Source organism: Epinephelus moara, chromosome 23 (assembly GCF_006386435.1).
Source record: "Epinephelus moara isolate mb chromosome 23, YSFRI_EMoa_1.0, whole genome shotgun sequence".
NCBI classification, from domain to species: Eukaryota; Metazoa; Chordata; class Actinopteri; order Perciformes; family Serranidae; genus Epinephelus; species Epinephelus moara.
In genome coordinates this window covers 16,526,929-16,546,068 of record NC_065528.1, presented here as the reverse complement: position 1 = coordinate 16,546,068, position 19,140 = coordinate 16,526,929, and the positions used below count along the sequence as shown (strand labels likewise).

At 42.0% G+C, this 19,140-nt stretch overlaps 1 protein-coding gene across 1 annotated transcript in view; it reads right to left on the bottom strand.

Annotated features, from left to right (window-relative positions):
* The window catches only part of gsap (gamma-secretase activating protein), a 55,130-nt gene that overhangs the window by 11,869 nt on the left and 24,121 nt on the right, over positions 1 to 19,140 (bottom strand). The window contains exons 23-28 of the mRNA XM_050036032.1: positions 18,479 to 18,510; positions 15,517 to 15,578; positions 12,991 to 13,086; positions 7,181 to 7,251; positions 6,862 to 6,956; positions 4,357 to 4,476 (exon numbers count right to left, since the gene is read on the bottom strand). Coding sequence (XP_049891989.1) covers positions 4,357 to 4,476; positions 6,862 to 6,956; positions 7,181 to 7,251; positions 12,991 to 13,086; positions 15,517 to 15,578; positions 18,479 to 18,510 — 476 coding nt within the window. The remainder of the gene's footprint in view (positions 1 to 4,356; positions 4,477 to 6,861; positions 6,957 to 7,180; positions 7,252 to 12,990; positions 13,087 to 15,516; positions 15,579 to 18,478; positions 18,511 to 19,140) is intronic.

Below are 19,140 nucleotides of genomic sequence, written 5' to 3'. Positions count from 1 at the left end.
GACATGCTCTATTAGTGGTTACAGCTCTGTGGTGTGACCTGCTTTTACAGATTCAGAGGTCATACATTCGTCATTCTTCAGCAGCAACCTTTAATACTGTTTCACCATATTGTGTCTCTGCACATGCAGGTGTCAAGTCGAACCACCTCAACTGACTCCTTTCAACTAAAGGAGCAGCAGCTCTACTCAGAGCTCTGGCTATCCAAGCTCCTTACCCTATCTCTAAGGCTGAGCCCAGCTACCCTTCTGAGGAAATTAATTTCCGCCGCTTGTATCCACGACCTCATTCTTTCAGTCACTACCCAGAGCTCAAGACCATAGGTGAGGGTTGGGACGTAGATGGACCAGTAAATCGAAAGCTTTGCGATAAACGCAGTTAAAATTCTAAGAGAACAAGGACTAGAGACCATCTTACAATGGGATCTACAGCGATCCACGACTTAAATCGAATGTCGCCAGCATCGTAAAGTGGGGCGGGCAATGGCCTCATCTTCAAACTCGGCCTTCATTCTGATCTCAACTACACCTATAAAGTTTCGTGACATTACTGCATTGACAAAATCTGTCCACAGACAGACAGACAGCCATATAAACAACCCAAAATGGTGTCTGTGGTAGTTCCTGCTACATTTGGTGTCACCTGGACCACGTCGGTAATGATGACACACACACACACACACTCACAAGGTGATAACAATACCAGCCATGATAATGAAATACAAAATAATGAATTGAGCTACATCGTTTCATTATTTACCATTTTATATATTTACATAATGTATTCACACTCAGCATTATTTCATAATGTCTCATCTACCTATTTTGTACTGTGGGGCTCCGTACTGGAGCTGTTCACATCTGTTCGTCAGACTTCCTTTCCTGTGGGTTTTGGGGGGTTTCTGCGGTATTTCAGAGTTGTTCGTAACAGGTGTGGTATAGTATCAGACACCTGTGAGACTGTTGTAAATGCTTAAAGATGACTGGATGCTGAGCAGCTCCAAGATTAAGAAATACAAATGGTGCAGCTTTTTGAGTTTTAGATGAAAGTGAACCCACAGCCACATTAGCAGCTCTGTGTGGTTATACTTGAAGCTCCAGTCACTTTAAATCTGCCTCAACTTCAAATATTCCATATGTGGTATTTCAACATGGAGCCACAAAAGGATCTGAGTTGTTACTGTACAAATCAAAGACAAACTAGATATACTGTAGTTTTGAGGGCACTAAAACTAACTTCTTAGTAACCGTAAACCTTCCCCTCATACACCAAGACCGCTAGTGTGGGCACGTATAAATATGACGTTGGTTTCACAGAAACTGTATCCAGGGCATTCAGCCTGAGCTCGACACCAGAAGAAGCATTTCTATCTGTCAGATTTGCTCTTTTTCATCTTCCTCCTTTATTCCCCATCCACGATGACTGCTGACAGCAGCTTCAACACCTCCTGCTCCCTTAACTCCTCCATGAACAACTGCTCCTCCTCAGAAACGTCTCCGACCTCCAGCCTCCATTCCTGGTACATCATCGCAGGTGTGATGATCTCAGTCAGTTGCGTGCTTGGTATCCCTGCTAACATCACTGTGATAGTAAAACTCAGTCAGCAACTGCGTGGCTCCACCATGTCGCAGCGCCTCTTCTTCAACCTGGCAGTATCGGACCTCCTCTGCCTGTTCTACTTGACCGCTGGCGTGGTCATTTTCTTCAATGGTATACATTTGACAGAAGGAGTCTGTCAGCTTCTCTTTTACTTCTTCTTTTTCTGCATCACCTCCGACTCGAACATTCTGGTGCTGATAAGTATTCAGAGGTACTATCAGGTATGTAACTCAAATTCTGTAATATATAGGAAAAATAAGACACAAGTAGCACTGCAGATTTAGTCTGAAGCAGTGGGAACAAACGCAGATAAAAATGTCAAAGATTGTGACCCTGTTTTTGATCATTAATGCTGTTTCTCATAGCAACAGACACAAATCAGATGAAGGAACATCAGACTTCAGAATGCCAGTGATAGAGTTTGGGTTTACAATTCAGACATGTTTATAAGACAAAAGCAAAAGATAAAAGTAAGTGGCCAACTAACAGCAAGAGAGAGAAACTGAAACTTACTGTACTGTTGGTACTGTATTTAAAGGAAGACAATTAACTTTAAGACGATGCATTTACATGCATGGTATACTGCCAAGATGCCTCTTATATGTTGTATGAAATTGGTTCCCAATTTGAAACACACGCTGAAATGATGGCCTTGAGACCCTGGTTGGTCAAAATAAATCCAACCTGCAAAATTTGTGTTAGATAATCGGCAAAACACGACTCCACCACAGGGCTGTAGGCTACATAGGAGTCTTAAAATGTTGTCTTGTTGTGTTATTGGGAGCCAGAATAGAAGGAGTCATGGCTCAAAACTTAAATTTTATCACATAGCTGACCTTTCTCCCTAGCTGGGAAAAAAGGTCATTGACTAACATATTTAGTCTTATTTTTCATTAGCAAAATTTACACCCCTGCAGACACACCCTAAACATTTTTTTTTGCAGATGATACACAAGTTTTTCTTCCAGTTCCACTTCTAAATGCAAATACAAAATCAAACTAAAAGTGTCCATTTCATTTGTCAGATTCTTCACCACAAGAAATGGTCCAAGCTGAAGCGGATATGGCAGCGTGTTTCACTGTTTGCTGTGTGGATGCTCGGAGCCCTGGTGGCTCTTCCAGCTGTGTTTTTACTAAGAGAGGTGGAAATCAAGGACGAGTGGACTGACGGTCGCTCCTGCAAGAATAAGAGGATTGAGCCGGTGCTCGAAACAGTCTACATCTCATTTATGGTTTTCAGCCAGCTTGTCGTGTTGTCCTTCTACCTGCTACTTGTTAGAGGGGTCAATCGAGCTCAAATGCCTGCCAAGAAACAGGACAAAACGAATAAACTTTTCATGCGAATAATCGCCGTCTCTCTGGTTTTTGGCTTTTCTCCTCTCGTTCTTCGCGCAGTGTATGTGGCTGCGCTTTTCACGGAATCGGACAGACTGCTTCGAGTCAGTAAGATGCTGACGTTTGTGGAATGTTTATACTTTTTCAATCCCTGTCTGAATCCATTCCTGTATTTCTTTGCGTCTCGGCATTACAGAAAAGAAGGCGACAGAAAGAGAAGGTGTCTCCTCATGCCACTTAATGACGTCTAATACGTGTTCAATCGCAGTCCAGTTGTTGAGGTTTGTTTTCAGTTTTGTGATTTATCATTTCATGTTTGATTTGTTACCCCCCTGTGTCACTTGTTTCAGATTCCCCACTTCCTGCCCTCCTGTGTTTCCCGCCTGGGTGATTAACTACCCTACCCTGATTAGTTTCACCTGGCTTTCATTATCCTCTCTTCCTTGTGTATTCAGTGTGTGTCATTCCTTTTGTCTGTGCCAGTTGGTCTTCACTGTTCTAGTAAGCTAATATTGTCCCTGCATTATGAATGGTTTCATGTTTTATACTTCTTCAGTCTAACTGATTGATTGTCTTGATTGATCAAGTTCAGATAAACTTGATCAAGGTAAGTACAAAAATTTCTGTAAATGTTTTTGTTGTTTTTAATTTTACTGCTGTTGCCTCTTTTTAATATATCTATTATTAAATTAATTTGTAAGTTTGTGCTTTAATTTTTACAGCATGTCATGGAACCTTTAAACAATGATTAAATGTTTTTTTAATGTTTCTTTGTCGTATTTCGGACAACCTGAAATCTTGATCAGATGGTGGCGCTACATAAAAAGTTATGAAACAACTTATCCTGAGAGGAACGTGAATGTCTGCCATCCCAAGTGGTATCAATGTGCTTCATAGCAAATAGCACTCTGGCTGTATTCCTTGAACTTCCTTTGCACTCTTTGCACTTTGCAGTCTTGTACATGTGTAGCTACATAGTATGGTATGAATTTCCATTTCCTTGCTCTAGCTCTGTTGATTAATGGCTTTAATGTGTTGTTGATGTTCTTTGTATTTTGATTTTAGGCTTTTATGTGAACCCTGGCAACTAAATAAATTTCCCCTAAGCGAACAATAAAGGCAACCTTGAACCTTGAACCTTGTCTTTACCAAATTTAACAGCAATCCATCCAATAGTTGTTGATAGATATCATTAAAAAGCGAAACTAAATAAAAATTCAGGGGATCACTAAAGTCACTGAGATCATCCTCTGGGGAGCACGAGCATACGTGCAAAATTCAATGGCAATCCATCCAAAAGTCGTTGAGATATTTCAGTCTGGACCAAAGTGGTAGATGATGAAATTATAGTATTTTTCTTGTAAAACTTCTCACACATGCAAAGCAAGGTTTAGCAGTGTGTGTGTGTGTGTGTGTGTGTGTACCTGTCATGAGCCGAGACACAAAGGTTTCAGTGAGCTGCAGGAAGCCGTGGTCAATGTACTGTAGAAAGGTGTGATGAGGGAGGCACCGCACAGCAAACACCGCTAACAGGGTGTGATAGCCTGGAGAGAGACAGAGGGAGAACGGTAGAGAAAAAAAAGGAAGAAAAGGAGACTTTAGCTTTTGATGTTCCTGAAAAAACAACAAGTGTAATAAAAGGTAAAACAAGAGTCCACAGCCATGCTGGTGGCTGTGTGAGATTGGATCAGACACAGCTGTGTTTGGGCTTAAAGAGGACCTATTATGCTCATTTCCAGGTTCATACTTGTTCTAGTGGAAACCTAAAATACATGTTTACATGCTCAAATGTTCACTTTATTTTCATACTCATGCTGTCTGCGCTGGAACACTTGTATTCACCCTGTGTCTGAGGAGGCTCTGTTTTAAGCCGGGCTCAGACTGCAGGAGTGTTGGACTGATTTCACCCTGATTCACCCCCTCCGACAGTCGAAGGAGAAATCCAGTCTGGGACCTTGGTTGGTGCTGCTGTTCAGCCCAGATTATCTGGTTATCTGAGAGGTTTACAGATCCAATCTTAAACTGCTCGCAGGCTCTTTGGGGCAGCCCCATTAATTTTGAACATGTTTCATATTTAGGATTTAATATCTGGATGATTACAGTTATGATAGTGTGTGCATGTTTGAGACAAGACGGAAGAAAATCTGTGAATTTTCTCTATACGTGTGTGATGCAACCCAATTTCAAAATCGGTTAGGATTTGAAAACTCCTGTAGTCTGAGCCCGGTTTTAGCGTCTGTCCTTTTGAGCTCCCCTCCCCCCCAAAAAAAGGCCGGTCTGCTCTGATTGGTTTGTATCTCCACGTAATCTGTGGTCTATCTCGGTGTGTCTGCACCATCATTGCAGCCGGGGGAAGACTGTAAAGGAGTATAGCTGCAGATTGTAACATTGAAAATCACCAACAAAGGTTCCCCTCGAGGTTATTAAGGGTAAAATTGAGAGACGGCGTGAATTGCTGTTGGGGTCCTGTCCCATTGCACAAAAATTCTGGTCTGCCGTACATGAGAAGACCAAAATGATCCTTAAATTACACACCTCATTTTGCTCATACGTGTTTGTTCTGGGTGATCGTGGTTCTCCCAACTGGGTACTGTGGCTGCACATGAAGGGCTCTCCTTTGGGCTCATTTATCAGGTGGAGAAGAATTATGCTGAGTGATGGGCGAATGACATCTCCTTCATTAAAGGTCCCTGATGTAACTATATGATAACATACTGGCTCAGATCCTTAAAAATGATTTAGAAATGTGTCATGTGACATTCAGCATGCACGCTGAGCTGCCAACTCAACTTAACCACAAACTGTTGCAGCTGCTGCGGCGACAATGTGAGCTCTGCACTGGGGATGGTTGTGAGTGTCAGCCTTCCACACACACAGTGACAGGGCTAACTGTTAGCAGCACACAGCTAACGTTACCTAACGGTCATTAATGAGTTTAACAGCGGAGTCGAGCTGTTTCTATGTCGATGTGAGTTCGTTAGGACCGTTTAATGGCTTGATGTTGGATGTTAGCCGCTGCTACTGTGTTAGCTTGTGCTAAGCAGGCTGGCGTTGAACTGATCATACACTGGGAGGATAGCAGCTAAAGAGAAGGCAGCAACAGAAAGTTTGCTGATCTGGCAGGAAGTCGGAACAGTTGAGGATTAGAAAAAGGACTGAATTCAGGTATCGTTTGACTTGACCAAAAACATTTCATTACTACTTGGTACTGGGTTATTCCGGTCGATACTCAGCTCTAGTCCCTTTTAATGCTAACGTAATTATGCTAACATGTTCACACTGACTTTATTGAAGCTGTTGTTCAGCAGGTATAATGTTTCCCTACACTGTCTTGATTTACTTGTTAGCATGCTAACATTTGCTAATTAGACAGATTAGAAGATAAAACAAAAAATGAAGCTACTTACTGTTACATAAGTGTAAACCTGACTGCACAACTCCTGACTGTGATGTGTATTTTTTTTTTTTTACTTTTATATACCTAAGGGACACAGACTCAGTCTACCTGCTGTTTTACAGCTTCACACCCAATGTACACACATTTACACCTGCAGCCTCTGTGGTGTTGAACGTGCCTCCTTGCTTCAGGGCATCCCTCATTTCCCCCCTCTCGTTCGCGGGCAGTTTGGGATTCTAACCCACAAACTTTTCCTCACTGGCGACTAAAATCATTGAATTGTGTAACAGGGGGGGTTTATACTGCAAACACTAGGAAAATGAATTCAAATTATTGAAAATGTATTCACACTCTGCTTTACCCATGTCTGCGCTATGCTAATGTTTAACATATTTTTGGTTACATTAGTGCTGAAGAGAGCGGCTCTGTTGTCCCTCAGTGCAAACACACATTGTTATTCTGGGTGAGACAGACACACACTGGGTTATAACAACTACAAGTCTATGTGTGTGTGTGTATGTGTGGATAGTACCAGGTGGAAGGGGGAGGCAGAGGCTCCTCGTGGCTTCCAGGATCCGAAACATGAAGTGAAACACGGACCACTCGGCCGGACTGCCCTGCTGTGTGCTGGAACACACACACACACACAGAAAAATTCATGGTAATGTTACGTAACGTGAGCACACACGTGAAGAGGGGTCACTGACAGTTTGCACATGTGGACACATACACACAGCAGGTAGTGATGGAGGGTCTGGAGCACACATGCGTGATGATGAACACACACACACACTCACTCAGCACTTAATACTTTACATTAGTTAGAAACTTGATAAGGGAGGGCTACTCACAAGCACAAAACACGAGGGCCGAGTTTGTATTTCAGCCAGACTGATTCCAGCATGTGTCTGATGAGCTCCAGCTAAACACACACACAGAGACACACACATGTTAGCGCTTAGGGAGGGAGGTGCTCGATTAGATTAAAACAAAACTGTCTGAAACACCTGATTCAGACATTTTTCTGCCATGACGATGTTTTTTTCATGGAACTGTACATTTGTTCTACAATCCTCACTTCCCTCTTTCTTTTTTCCTACTTCCCATTTTCATTTCCACCGAACAAGAGCGACGCACTGGAACATGTTATGAATAAACTCACGCTCACCCACATCATTTCACCACACATCTGTCAGCACACACGAGATCAATCGAATGCACTTGATTCATCTTAAACCTGTCTGTTACGTGCCGGTACACACACACACCCACACAAGCACGTTACACACTCCCTTCTTTCCACGAATGACCACTCACTCATCTCCTGCGGAATAACAGGAAGACAATCTGCCTCATTCACATCCTGCAAACCAGTGGGAAACCCTCCACCAGCCGCTCAGAACGCTGCCGGCAGCGTCCTGGAGTGACCTCAGGGTGGGAATTTCAATTAGCTTCACTTATGTAACGGACCTGCCCCAAAATAAAACGAACGGAATAAGCTTTTTACTTCTCCTGCACATATTTGATGGTTTTTTCTTTTCACACACACTTTATTAACTTTATCACAATGGGAAAAACGCAAAAAAATATCTCAGTGGCAGATTTTTTTTAGTTAAATGTCATAACGTCTGTCCACAAGAGGGGGAAGAGATTCCTAAAAACATCAAGAAGTGCTGGAGGATTTTAGGGATTTGTCAGGCAAAGCAGCCAAACTGTGTATTAGCAAGAGTGTGGCGATATGCATCAATATACAGGGGTTACGATTCAATGTATTGCAATACTGTAAGCAAGGTGATATGTTGTGATTTTTCAAAACATATATATATTTAAGGAAAACTGTCATAGTATAGAGGAGTAGTATTAGAATAGTATTTTTTAAAATTTTATTAATTAAATTCTTTATTTATTTTTAAATTATTATTTATTTTTTATATTATTTATTTTTTTAAGATATATATTTTTTAAGAATTCTTTTCATTTATTTTCTTATATTTATGTGTATACATTTTCAAAATTCTTTTTCATTTTATTATTTTTTTATTTTTCGTTTTTGTCTTATTTTCTTTCGCTGGTCTGGCTTTTCTGTTTGTTTCGGGGTTGGTGGGTGGGTGGGGCTGATTTCTTTCCTTGTTGGTTCTATGTTTGTTTGTATGTTGATGCTTTGTGCATCTTATTGTATTATTAATAAAAATACCTTGTTTAAAAAAAAATATTGTAGTGATCGCTGCTCGGGTGTCGAAACAGTGACGTCACATTTCTGCCTTTGTCAGTTGGAGTTTTGCAGACAGTAGACGCTTGTCTGAGCTGTTGCCACTAGTTCTGTGCTCTAAATTTCTTTCTGGGTGCTGAAACCTTGACCTTTATCGCAACAATGTCTGCCAACAATAAAACTACAGCTGAGGTACGAGCATTTTTGTCAAATGTTCATCCGTTCTCTAACGACTCCCCGAAGATGAACTGCATCCCTACAGTCAGTTGAGTTTTTTCACTTTTTTTGCAATCTGGGGGGGCTCGGGGGGAATTAATATTTGCCTGAATCAGTAGGAACATAAAAGTTCTTACAGGATTCTTTAAGCAATGGATGAAGTAAGCAATACTCAGAGGACCCTATTTAAACAAAGCAAGTGCATGTGTTTCCCCGCCAGTTCTGATTGTCTGCCCCGCCCTGATTACTTTCACCTGTCCCTCACTAGTGCTGCACTCAGCTCACCTCACCTCAGTTAGTGTTTCCCTACTTAAACCTGCCCACTTCCTTTGTTCCTTTTCACTCATCTGTTGTGTGCCTTTGGGTCCAGTCCTGCTCCCTGCTCTTAAAACATAACAGATGTAACATGAATTCAGCCAACCAGAGTGTCGTCTCTTATTTCCTTTAAAGCCAGTTGTGCCTGCTCCTGACCTGCTGCTATTTATGTGGCGCATTCTGCAAATTGGAGGAGCAAGCAGTTTTCTGCTGAGTGGGAGCAGTGATGTCACTGCAGCGAATGCTGCGGGACATTTAAGCAGCAAAGTTAAAAACTGTAGTTCTAAAGCTGACAGAGGAAACAGAGCTAAACTTTCAGCCTCTAAAATAATCAATGAAGTTGCACTGCTCCTCATGAGTAAATGTGCACAGCGTCTCTCTTAATGGGGAGTCGGACAGCAGCTCTGCTCTCTCTGTTTACAGTTTAGAGAATGTAATTAATATTTTCCTCATTAATGATGTATTATTTCAACCACCTGCAACCCATCTGCGTGTCACTGTGTGTAATTAGCAGAGTGCACATACCTTGTGAACCTTCCTATGGAGGCACATCTTACTTTCTGCACAGTTCCTGCAGATCCTTAATCTAAAAATAAGGCCTTTATTGGTATTAAAATGTCTTAAATCAATCTTTCATTAAATTAAATAGTGCTATGAATGGGAAGTAGGGTTATTTAAATCTTTTTTCCTTGATGTTGCATTGTAAAAACTCTAAATAACTGCTAACATAAATTTTCAAACTAATATATTTGGGCAAAATTGTCCCTAACCCTGATCTGAAATTTCATTCCAAGCCTTAAATCTAACTTGCCCTAAGACTTAGAGGCCCTTTTCTGAATATTAACATGAAGATAGTGCACCATTCTGACTTTGGATCAGGTTTTTGTTGGTCAAGGGAGCAATCGCTTCCTGCTGCATCAGAATAGGTATACACCAACAATTCACCTGACCACACCTGTTTTTAAGACCTACACACCCATGGATGCACAGATGGGTCCAAGTTAGTGCTGCCCCCTAAGAGTCGACCAAATGTTAGTCGACCAGATTTCATTGGTCGCTTAGTTGCAGGAAAACGTGAAACTCCATCAGGAGCTGTGCCTTGTCAAAATAAATCAAAACCTATATGACTGGACCATGTGGGAATTTAATTCAAAAGGACAGACACAGGAAGTGTCCATGCTCAACAGTCAGACAGGAGTCAGGTTAATTTCCAGGGCTGGTACCTGCGGTTATTCCACAGGCTAGTTAATAACATGTCGGGCAGGAAATCCAAAGTGTGGGATCATTTTGAGAAGGTGAAGGACGAACCCAAGGTGATATGTAAACTCATCTTCATTGGTCGACTACAAACATGACGTATCATCTGAAACATGGAAGTAGCTACATGCCCATTAGCCCACAGCGTCATTAACAGGCGGCTCGCTCAGTGTGTGACGTGCACTTGTAGATAAAATATAGGCCTATATTAATGAAGGTTCATTAGTACGGTTTTGTATTTCTCTGTAATGTAGCACAGTGTTAACAATGTTACTGATACTATTCTTTCTCACACCTTCAACTCAAACCACCAAAATATATCATTTAATCATTACATTAATATCGTAAACATGCAGGCGACTAGTCGACTAATGGCTCTAAATGACAACTATTGGTAGCTAGGAAAATTCTTAGTTAGAAGCAGCCCTAGTCCAAGTACATTTGCTACTTCAGAACGTGGACGCTGGCTGTGAAAATGAAAACTATGTTGGTTTGAAACTGCGCTGTGGGTGTGAGATGGGGCTCTAAAAGTCAAAAACAGCTGCTATTTACCAAACAATTCCTCCACTACTCTGTTAACAGCATCAACTGAATGTTTAATGCACTTCAACACTTATTCTCTGTCATCACATATTCATTGTTTGACAAAAAGGTGGCAACTTGTCAAGCAAAGTAAATTATTCAAGTTCCTTTTCAAACTAACACCTCTTGTGCTCGCTGCTGATGTAATCCAGGCCCCTGAAGATCAGTAAAAAGAATAAGAAATATGTAGCAGAGATGTTTTTGTGCTGCGAAAAAAAAGGAAAAAAAAGTCAAACAAAAGGAAAACAAGTGATTTAAAGCCACAGACTCGCACACAGTATCCCCTGTGTGACTTTCTATAAGAATAAAATCTGGAATCAGCGATTTGTCTTAATGAGCCTCGGCCCGACAAAGAGACTGGATTTACTCAGTGTGGCTCCCCTGCTGAGGAAAAAAAAAAGTTTAATAACCTTGGGTATACAGTAGAATAACTTTTCTGCATAATTAAAAAATACTGCAGCCTATTTCAATTCCATTACTTTTCGTAATTCATATTCAGCTATTAGCGGGTTGTTCTTTGCGCTGACATTGGTTATGTTATAAAAAGGAATGTATCTCGGTTGTCTGTGGCAACGGGAACAGGAAATAAATAACTATGACAATAATGTGCTGTGGAGTTGTAATCTATCATAACAGACGTTCCCTGGCTTTTAAAAGCTGTAATCTATTTCACCCCCAACTTCTCCCCTGTGTCAATGCAGCCATTAGTCTCAATAAGCACCGACAAGAGGGGGAGATGTTCTTTATTTGCGGAGGGGAAGTCAGCCCTCATTGAAACAGTACCTCCCTGAGTTTTCAAAGCATGAGTCAGCTTGATGTGTAAGCACATCGCCCGGCCGTTGAGCAGCTCGACTGTTCTTTAAGTAAAACGTCCCCGAAGGGTGTTTCTTATGGGTCCTTTTCGTGAGTGTGTTTTAATAAGCCCCGGCTCCCAGGATGAGAAACTTTTTCACTTTCACTCCACTGAATAAATTCAATAACAACCACGTTTGTCTGTCGCAGGGAAGATGCCAAAACGATTACAGGCACGCCCATTTCCATTAGTTTCATTTGAAGTCTGGAGGCGCAGGTTAAAACTCCGTGAGCCTGTCGTGCCGAGCTGAGCCAATCGACCGATCCGGCTGAGAGCGGCAAGGATTTTGTTTGGTCTCTTTTAGTCTGTCATTTGCAATTCCATAAAGTCCCAAAACGTGGTGCTTCCTGCTTTCTATTCAATTCCAGCCTTACCCTTGGCCTGATTTAATACTGTTGTGTTGATATATGCTGTATGTCTGCTTTCAGCGGCTCCAAGCTGTGAAGGCATTTACCTCCCAGGAATACTAAAGACTGACTTTACAGAACCAAGTACCTCTATAGGTTACTGAGACGGAGAGTGGCTACGTCTCTCCACTTGGTTATGCAGATCCCACCTGCTGCTCTGTGAGTGGATAGAAAGGGTGTAGGTTTTGTTTTAGAGGCGATATCTATGCACGCTTATACACATTTAAATGCTTTTGTATTGTTAATACATACATACATTTTGTGTCACCACAAAAAGTCAGAGTGGTCGAGGATTCATGTCTTAACCAGAGAGCTGATGTTTGTTTTAAAGGACTGAAGCGGTGGCCCGATGGCTCCCGGCAACCTCTCTAATCTGAAGAGCACACATCCATCTGTGAGCTCTGTCAAACCATTTAACTAAAGTGGAAAACTCGCTGCCTTTTCCACCGAGCGATCCTCGCTGCGAGTGTCACTTAACCTTCCCGAAAAAGAGTAAGGGCAGACATTAAATAAACATAACTCGAAGAACGATGTACCTTTTAAATAAATTTTTTTTCGGAAAGGGTTCACTGGAGTATACACAGCTCCTGGACCTCTCTTTATGCCTGACCAACACAGAAACACACACAAGGGCGTAGGTTTCGTTTCAAAAATGGAGGGGGACACACGAAATATGGGGACTTTGTGCCTTTAAACGTCTTTTAATACGTCAAAAGTCCTCTACTGCTTTATTGTTTTTATTGGGGAGGTGTGGGGACATATTTCCAGTGTCCCCCTCCAATACTACACTTATGCACTCACACACACACACAGTGTACCAACCAGTTTGGCGACGTAGTTGACGACCAGCAAGTCAATCTTCTTCTTCCCCAGTCGAGGCAAGTGTCTGTTGAGATGCTCTCGAAGCTTGTCAACCGTCTGCGATGCCAAGAAAACACACACACACTGATTATTTCCTGTGCATGCATGCCTCAGTGAGGGGGGGTGTGTGTGTGTGTGTGTGTGTGTGTGTGTGTGTGTGTGTGTAGCTCAGAGTTAAACTTTGTGTTTGTGTGTTTTAAGAATACTTTGCTGTGCACTCAGCGGGGTCAAATTGAGTTCAGCCTCGACTTTTCCCTCGACTACAGTGTCCCAAAATTGATTTAACCATGGAGGGGGAGAGAAGAGAAGAGACCTGTGGATGTGAGAGGTGGAAAAGTACAGAAGTTGAGTGAAGGTCTAAAAACAGTTGATGGTATGACCTGATATTCTTCGGGGAGGAAAAGGGAACAAGGAGGAAAGGGAAGGAAGCGAGTGGAGGGAAAAGGAAGGGGTAAGAGTGATGGAGGGAGTAAAGAGAGGAAGACAGGAGGACTGGGTCATTCTAAGAATAGCTGAGAGACTGCTAGCATCGAGCCTGAACTCCATTAAATTGAAGCTATCTCCTCTTTAAAAACTATGCTGAGCACAGGGAAAACTGGAGGATATGAAATTGTCCATCAAACAGAGCACAATTTTAAAAAAAAAAGAAACGCAGGACAGGGACCTTAAGATGCCCTTTTTTAAAGTGTCGACTCATCTGAAGTGTAACAGGAGTTTCACCTTAAAAGATGACTATGGAGGGAAACGACCGTCTGTCAGCATTTCACTATGGATCTTTAGTGGTCTATATATCAGCTCATGGAGGAAGAATCCACCTCCAGGAGCTGTTAAACTGTTGTGTGTCAACAATCTGCAATGTTCCGTACATCTAAGGTGGGATATTACAATGAAGTGCTTCACTATGCACCCACGTCTTCACTTTGCCTCGTCTACTACAGGGAGAAAATACACACATGGTGCATTGCGCCCAATTATTCAAACTAAAAGAAAAAGAAAGTCAAGGTAGGTGTTGTATCTCAAAAGCAACAATCCCGGCTGAATGTTTCATTTTTTTCCTATTCTGCTCCTGCTCCTTTGATTTTGAGTGGCAGTATAGTTATAACAGTCTTTTTGGAAAGTTACAGGACTTTCTTGCTTTTGAAATCCTTGCATGTTTTGTCATGACTGACTGAATGACCGGTCCATTAACTGAATGATTCATTTGGCTGACTGCATTTCACAAGTGAGACTTTTCAAAAACTTGCAAGTTAAAACAAAAATCCTTTCGAAATGTTTTGAGTGGTACATTGTGGCCAAAGGTGTGTGGGCACCCAAGCAGTAGAGGACATAATCACCTCCTGGGAAGAGCTGTTCTACCTTTAAGGAGGCTGAGAACACAAAAGCCATACAGTTAAAATTGTCGTATGCATGTGTATTAGATAGCGGTATAGAAATAAATCCTCTACAGGGGAGATTAAATGTTACTATATTTAGTATATTGGGATAATATTTTCCTAAAAGTTTTGACACGTCCAACTTTGCACTTAATAACACCAAAAAGCCTGAAAGTCGCTATTCCAGCATTCGCAGAAATTGCCTACACTGCAAAGCAACTCAAAAAAAGGAAGACTGGCTTAGAATCTAAACAAGAGTCTGACAATAAACAAAAGAAAACACACATCAATATCTGTGCGAAGTTTGAGAGATGGAGAGAAAATGTTTGTTTGTTCTGATCATTTAGCCTTCTGTTAACCGTAGCTACTGCGGCTTCAAGTTCACGTTTATGTAGCTAATGTTAGCTAGAGCCTCGAATCACTACAGACCACTTTGCTGGGAGGATAGTAGGAAGCAGCTCCAGAGACAAACCCCCAGTCAGCGGTTGCAGCGACCCGAGTCCAGCCCCAGCTCCGTGGACTGGACAGCCCCGACTCCCCACCAGATTGGCAAACTTTCTGTTGCTGCTGTTACACAGGCTAGACCCAGCATTGCCACACGCCACTAACCCACTGTGGCAACCAGTGCTGGGACGTTTGATGAGCCACTACAGCCATCTACCGAAGAGCTGCTGCCTGCTCTCCTCCAAGCAAAGCAGTCAACAGTGGCGAGGAGCGAGGTAGAGGGACAGTGGGGTGGCTAGCTAGAAAATCCTTGTCTTATTTGTGGTCTGATAAACAGAGAGCGAGAGCAAAGCAAGGCAGGGCTGAGTCAATGTGTGTCTGCTGGGAGGGGCTTAGGACAGAGAGGGGAGAGCTGAAGGAAGGAGGGTGTATTTTCAAATTCTGATGTTTTTTTCTTTTTTCCAGATTTCTAGCAACCCCTAGCTTTGAGGTCAATCTCATGTTGGCGAGTGTCTTCCCTTGAGAAAACTGAAAGCATATTTTTCCTCACATTATGATTTTCTCCTTTATCAGAACTCAGCGTCTGGCCCAAACCATGAAAGAAGATACTTCTAGCAGTGAATGCGTTTGTGTGTGTGTGTGTGTGTGTGTCTCTCTCTCGCTCTCTCACCAGCCCTATGAGCGCCCTCTGTTGATGGTCCTCCTCCTGGAAAAGTGGCACCAGCTTCTTATCTGGAAGAGACCAGGCAACAGTTGAAAGTTGCACATAAAAGAGACGTTTGAAGAACCCTTTGATGCTGCATCTACGCTCGGCTGAGCACTACAGGTGGCCTCAGGTGTGTCAGTGGAGTAACATCATTAAAGAGGCCAACAGTGGGAATGAAAGAAACTCAAACTCTGACTTGTTTATGGCTTTAATAAAAAAAATAAAAAAAGAAGACTGAAGCTTACACATTAATGGATTCTTTTGGGGTGGATTTTCGCTTTAAAAATACATCCCAAAGCTTTGGGGCTATGGCTGCGATCCTGCTGTGTCTTCCGTGTGTGTGTGTGTGTGTGTGTGTGTGTGCTGCAATTTTTTTAAATCAGCCACACAAAAGTGGACCACGCTCTAACTTGGTCACTTGAGATAAATTATTGCACACTTGCATACACAAACACACACCATCTTTTGATCACTTTCACACGCATGCAAGATGCTGGCTTTTTGATGCTACAGTGTAATGTGTTACAGATATAAATAGCACTCGCAGGGCAGAGCTAGCTGACAGGCTGCGCTGCCAGATTGGCTGTATGCCTGTTAGAAGTTCAAAGTTATCAACTGTTTTAAATTTAAATATTTTAGACAATTAGCTGAGGTCCTTATTCTGAGCAAGCAGGTACGAGTTCATTGCTTTTTGCCTCTCTGTCTTTAATGGACACACTGGCTCTTCACATGTATTGACCATGTGACCTCTCAGTTACAAGGTGGTCTCATTAATCAAACTTGAAGCGCTATTGAATAACTTAGTAGATCAATTAATTCATTTTCTATGTAATTTATCAAGGTATTTCCTGGTTCCAGCAACTCAAATATGAGGATTTGCTTGGTTTTCTCTATTTTAGATTCTTGTCAATGGAATCTTTTTGGTTTTGCACCCTTGGTCGATCACATCGAGCCATTTTAAGATGTCAGTCTGGGCTTTTGGACATTGTGATGGGCAGTTCTGGCCATGCTAGCAGCATGGCTCTAGGGATGGCTGTCACTCAGGCATCACTTTGGTCCTGAAATATTCTAACAACTATGAGATGGATTGCTATGAGATTTGGTCCAGATAGCCATGGTGCACCGAGGACGAATCCAAATGACTTTGGTGATCCTCTGACTCTTATATCTGGCTATCTATATATAGCCATCAGGAGGTGAAATATGTCAACAGCTACTGGATGGATTGGCACAAAATTTGGTTCAGACATTCATGGTTCCCAGACAATATATCCTACTAATTTTGATGATCCCCCAACTTCTCCTTTAGTGCCAGCATGAGGTTGACTTTTATGGTTTTGTGCAAAATGTAATAATAAATTAAACATAACTATTTGTGCCTGATGAAATTGACCCAAGTCTGATTTTTTTTTTTTTTTTTTTTTGGACACAAAAATCAAATTTTTTTTACCAATCAACTCTGGGCCACTTTCATACACTTTCACTGTCCCTGTGACCACTGTGAGAATGGTCATATTGGATTTCCTGTGGGTTTTTCCCATAAATCTATGGCTTGTCCACGTCTGTGCAGGCACAGATCATTCACCATACAGTAACGGAGCGGTGCGCTGAAACACAAAAGGCTGCCGTAGCCGTACCGCTGCTGTGGCAGGCTGTCCCTGTCGCCAGCCAATACCCGACTGCCATATGCTTTCTGATGGGGACAACGTTGTCATGAGGCTTTGACAGAGATATTGGAATGTAGTTCTGGACATCCTAAAGTTTTCGAGGAAGTGTCCCTCTGTGAAACACTCTACATCGTGGCCACTGGCACTACAGCCTGTTATCCCGAAAACAATGCCCATTGCTCTGAAGGGCATTTCTCCGAAAATACGCTGTGCCCTCCTCCAAACAATCACACATGACTAATTATTACACAGAATGATGTCATCAGACCTTCCTGGCCATCATTTGGGAAATGAACGTTTGCACTGCTTATTTGATTTTTCCGCAAATGTGATGCTTTTTGTTGTCGTTCCAACACACATGCGTGTGATGTTATTGGTTTCACATGAAGCGTTTCAGGGCAGAGATCCGTTCACACTGTTGTCAGATACGGGTAACTTCTAACATGAATGTAAACAGTCTCAGCAGTAAGATGAGATCTGGGGGAAATAATTGGAATTGAGCATTAAGCCATGTAATGTAAACGTTGCATTGGACTCTTGGGGCACGTGAGATCTTTATAGTGATTGTTAACAGCAGAACGAGAAAATGATCCAGGCGTCTCACTAGGCTTGGAAACGGTGATGCTATATTGATATATTATAGGAAATTAGTGTGGCAGCTTCTCACATTAGTTCTATCATCTGTGTATGCAGGGAAAGTTATCAAAATGCAGAGTGTGTGTTTTCCAAGTGAATTTGAGGGAGGCTGTGGGTGTATGAGATCATCCATATGAATTAACTGAGGTAGGGGAAGGTCCCGTGTTGTGGCTGACACAAAACATCTGCGCTGTAGTCATGAGAGACAGACAGACAGAAAGAGAAAAAGGGAGAGAGGTGAAGGAGGTAACAAAATCCCCTACCGTTATATAATTGTAGCATTCTTCAGCTCGACTCTTTTTAAATTTCCCTTCACTCTATTTTTCTCCCACTTCTTTCTTTCTTCCTCCCCACCCCTTTATTTCCCCTCTACCTCCCTCCAAGATAAATTAGTGTGGTGGTTGTGTTTAGCTGAATTCTCCAGTGGGCATGAAGAATGTGACCTCAGAAGAACACACAAACACACAAACCCAAACACACTTGCACACAGTTTTGAGCTCCATTATAAGCCAAGGTTTCGTTATTTATGACATCCACACTGCCTGTGTTGTGTGCGTCTTTTTACCTGTGTGTTGCATCTATAGATTTATGTTTGTATGTGTGTGTTGAGCGCGTCGTCTTACCAAGACGCCAGGTGTCCACCATTGATAGAACCCTACAAAATAAGAGGAAAAGCTTTGTGTGAGCACAATCCCTCAAGCTAGCATTATAATAAGAGTCTTACTTTTTGCGCTGTAAGCCGAGGCAGTGTAATGCCTCAACTGCTGCAGTCCACAGCAAAAATATATCTGAACTATGAAAGCACAAAGTTTGTAAGCAGGTGCTGGAGTTTGGCCTGAAGGAAGAGAAGCTAATTATGAACCGAAAGACTTTTTGGTTTGATCCCTTGCACAAACAGGACAAGGTTATATTTAATTCAAGGCAGGTATTACATCAGTGGTGCATACAGGTGTATGCCCATCACACAGTTACTTGATCATAAGCGGAGACACTTCAGGTGAAAACAGTTCTTTCATGCACTGGTCGATATTGGGCTATTTGGCTTCCACGACATGTCTTCTTTTAGACTAGTGGAAAGAAAATCTCTGAAATACACATTAAAGTGTTTATTTTAGTTATATAGAAGCTGAAAAACCTGAAAACAAGAAAAAACCTGGCTTTATCCAATGGTCGGATTTCTGCTCTGGAAAATCCAAATCTGCACATTTAAACGTAGCATTTCAAGAAAATTGAAATACAAAAATAAATGTCTTAATGTAAATAATCAACTGGGGAAGTTTCGGGG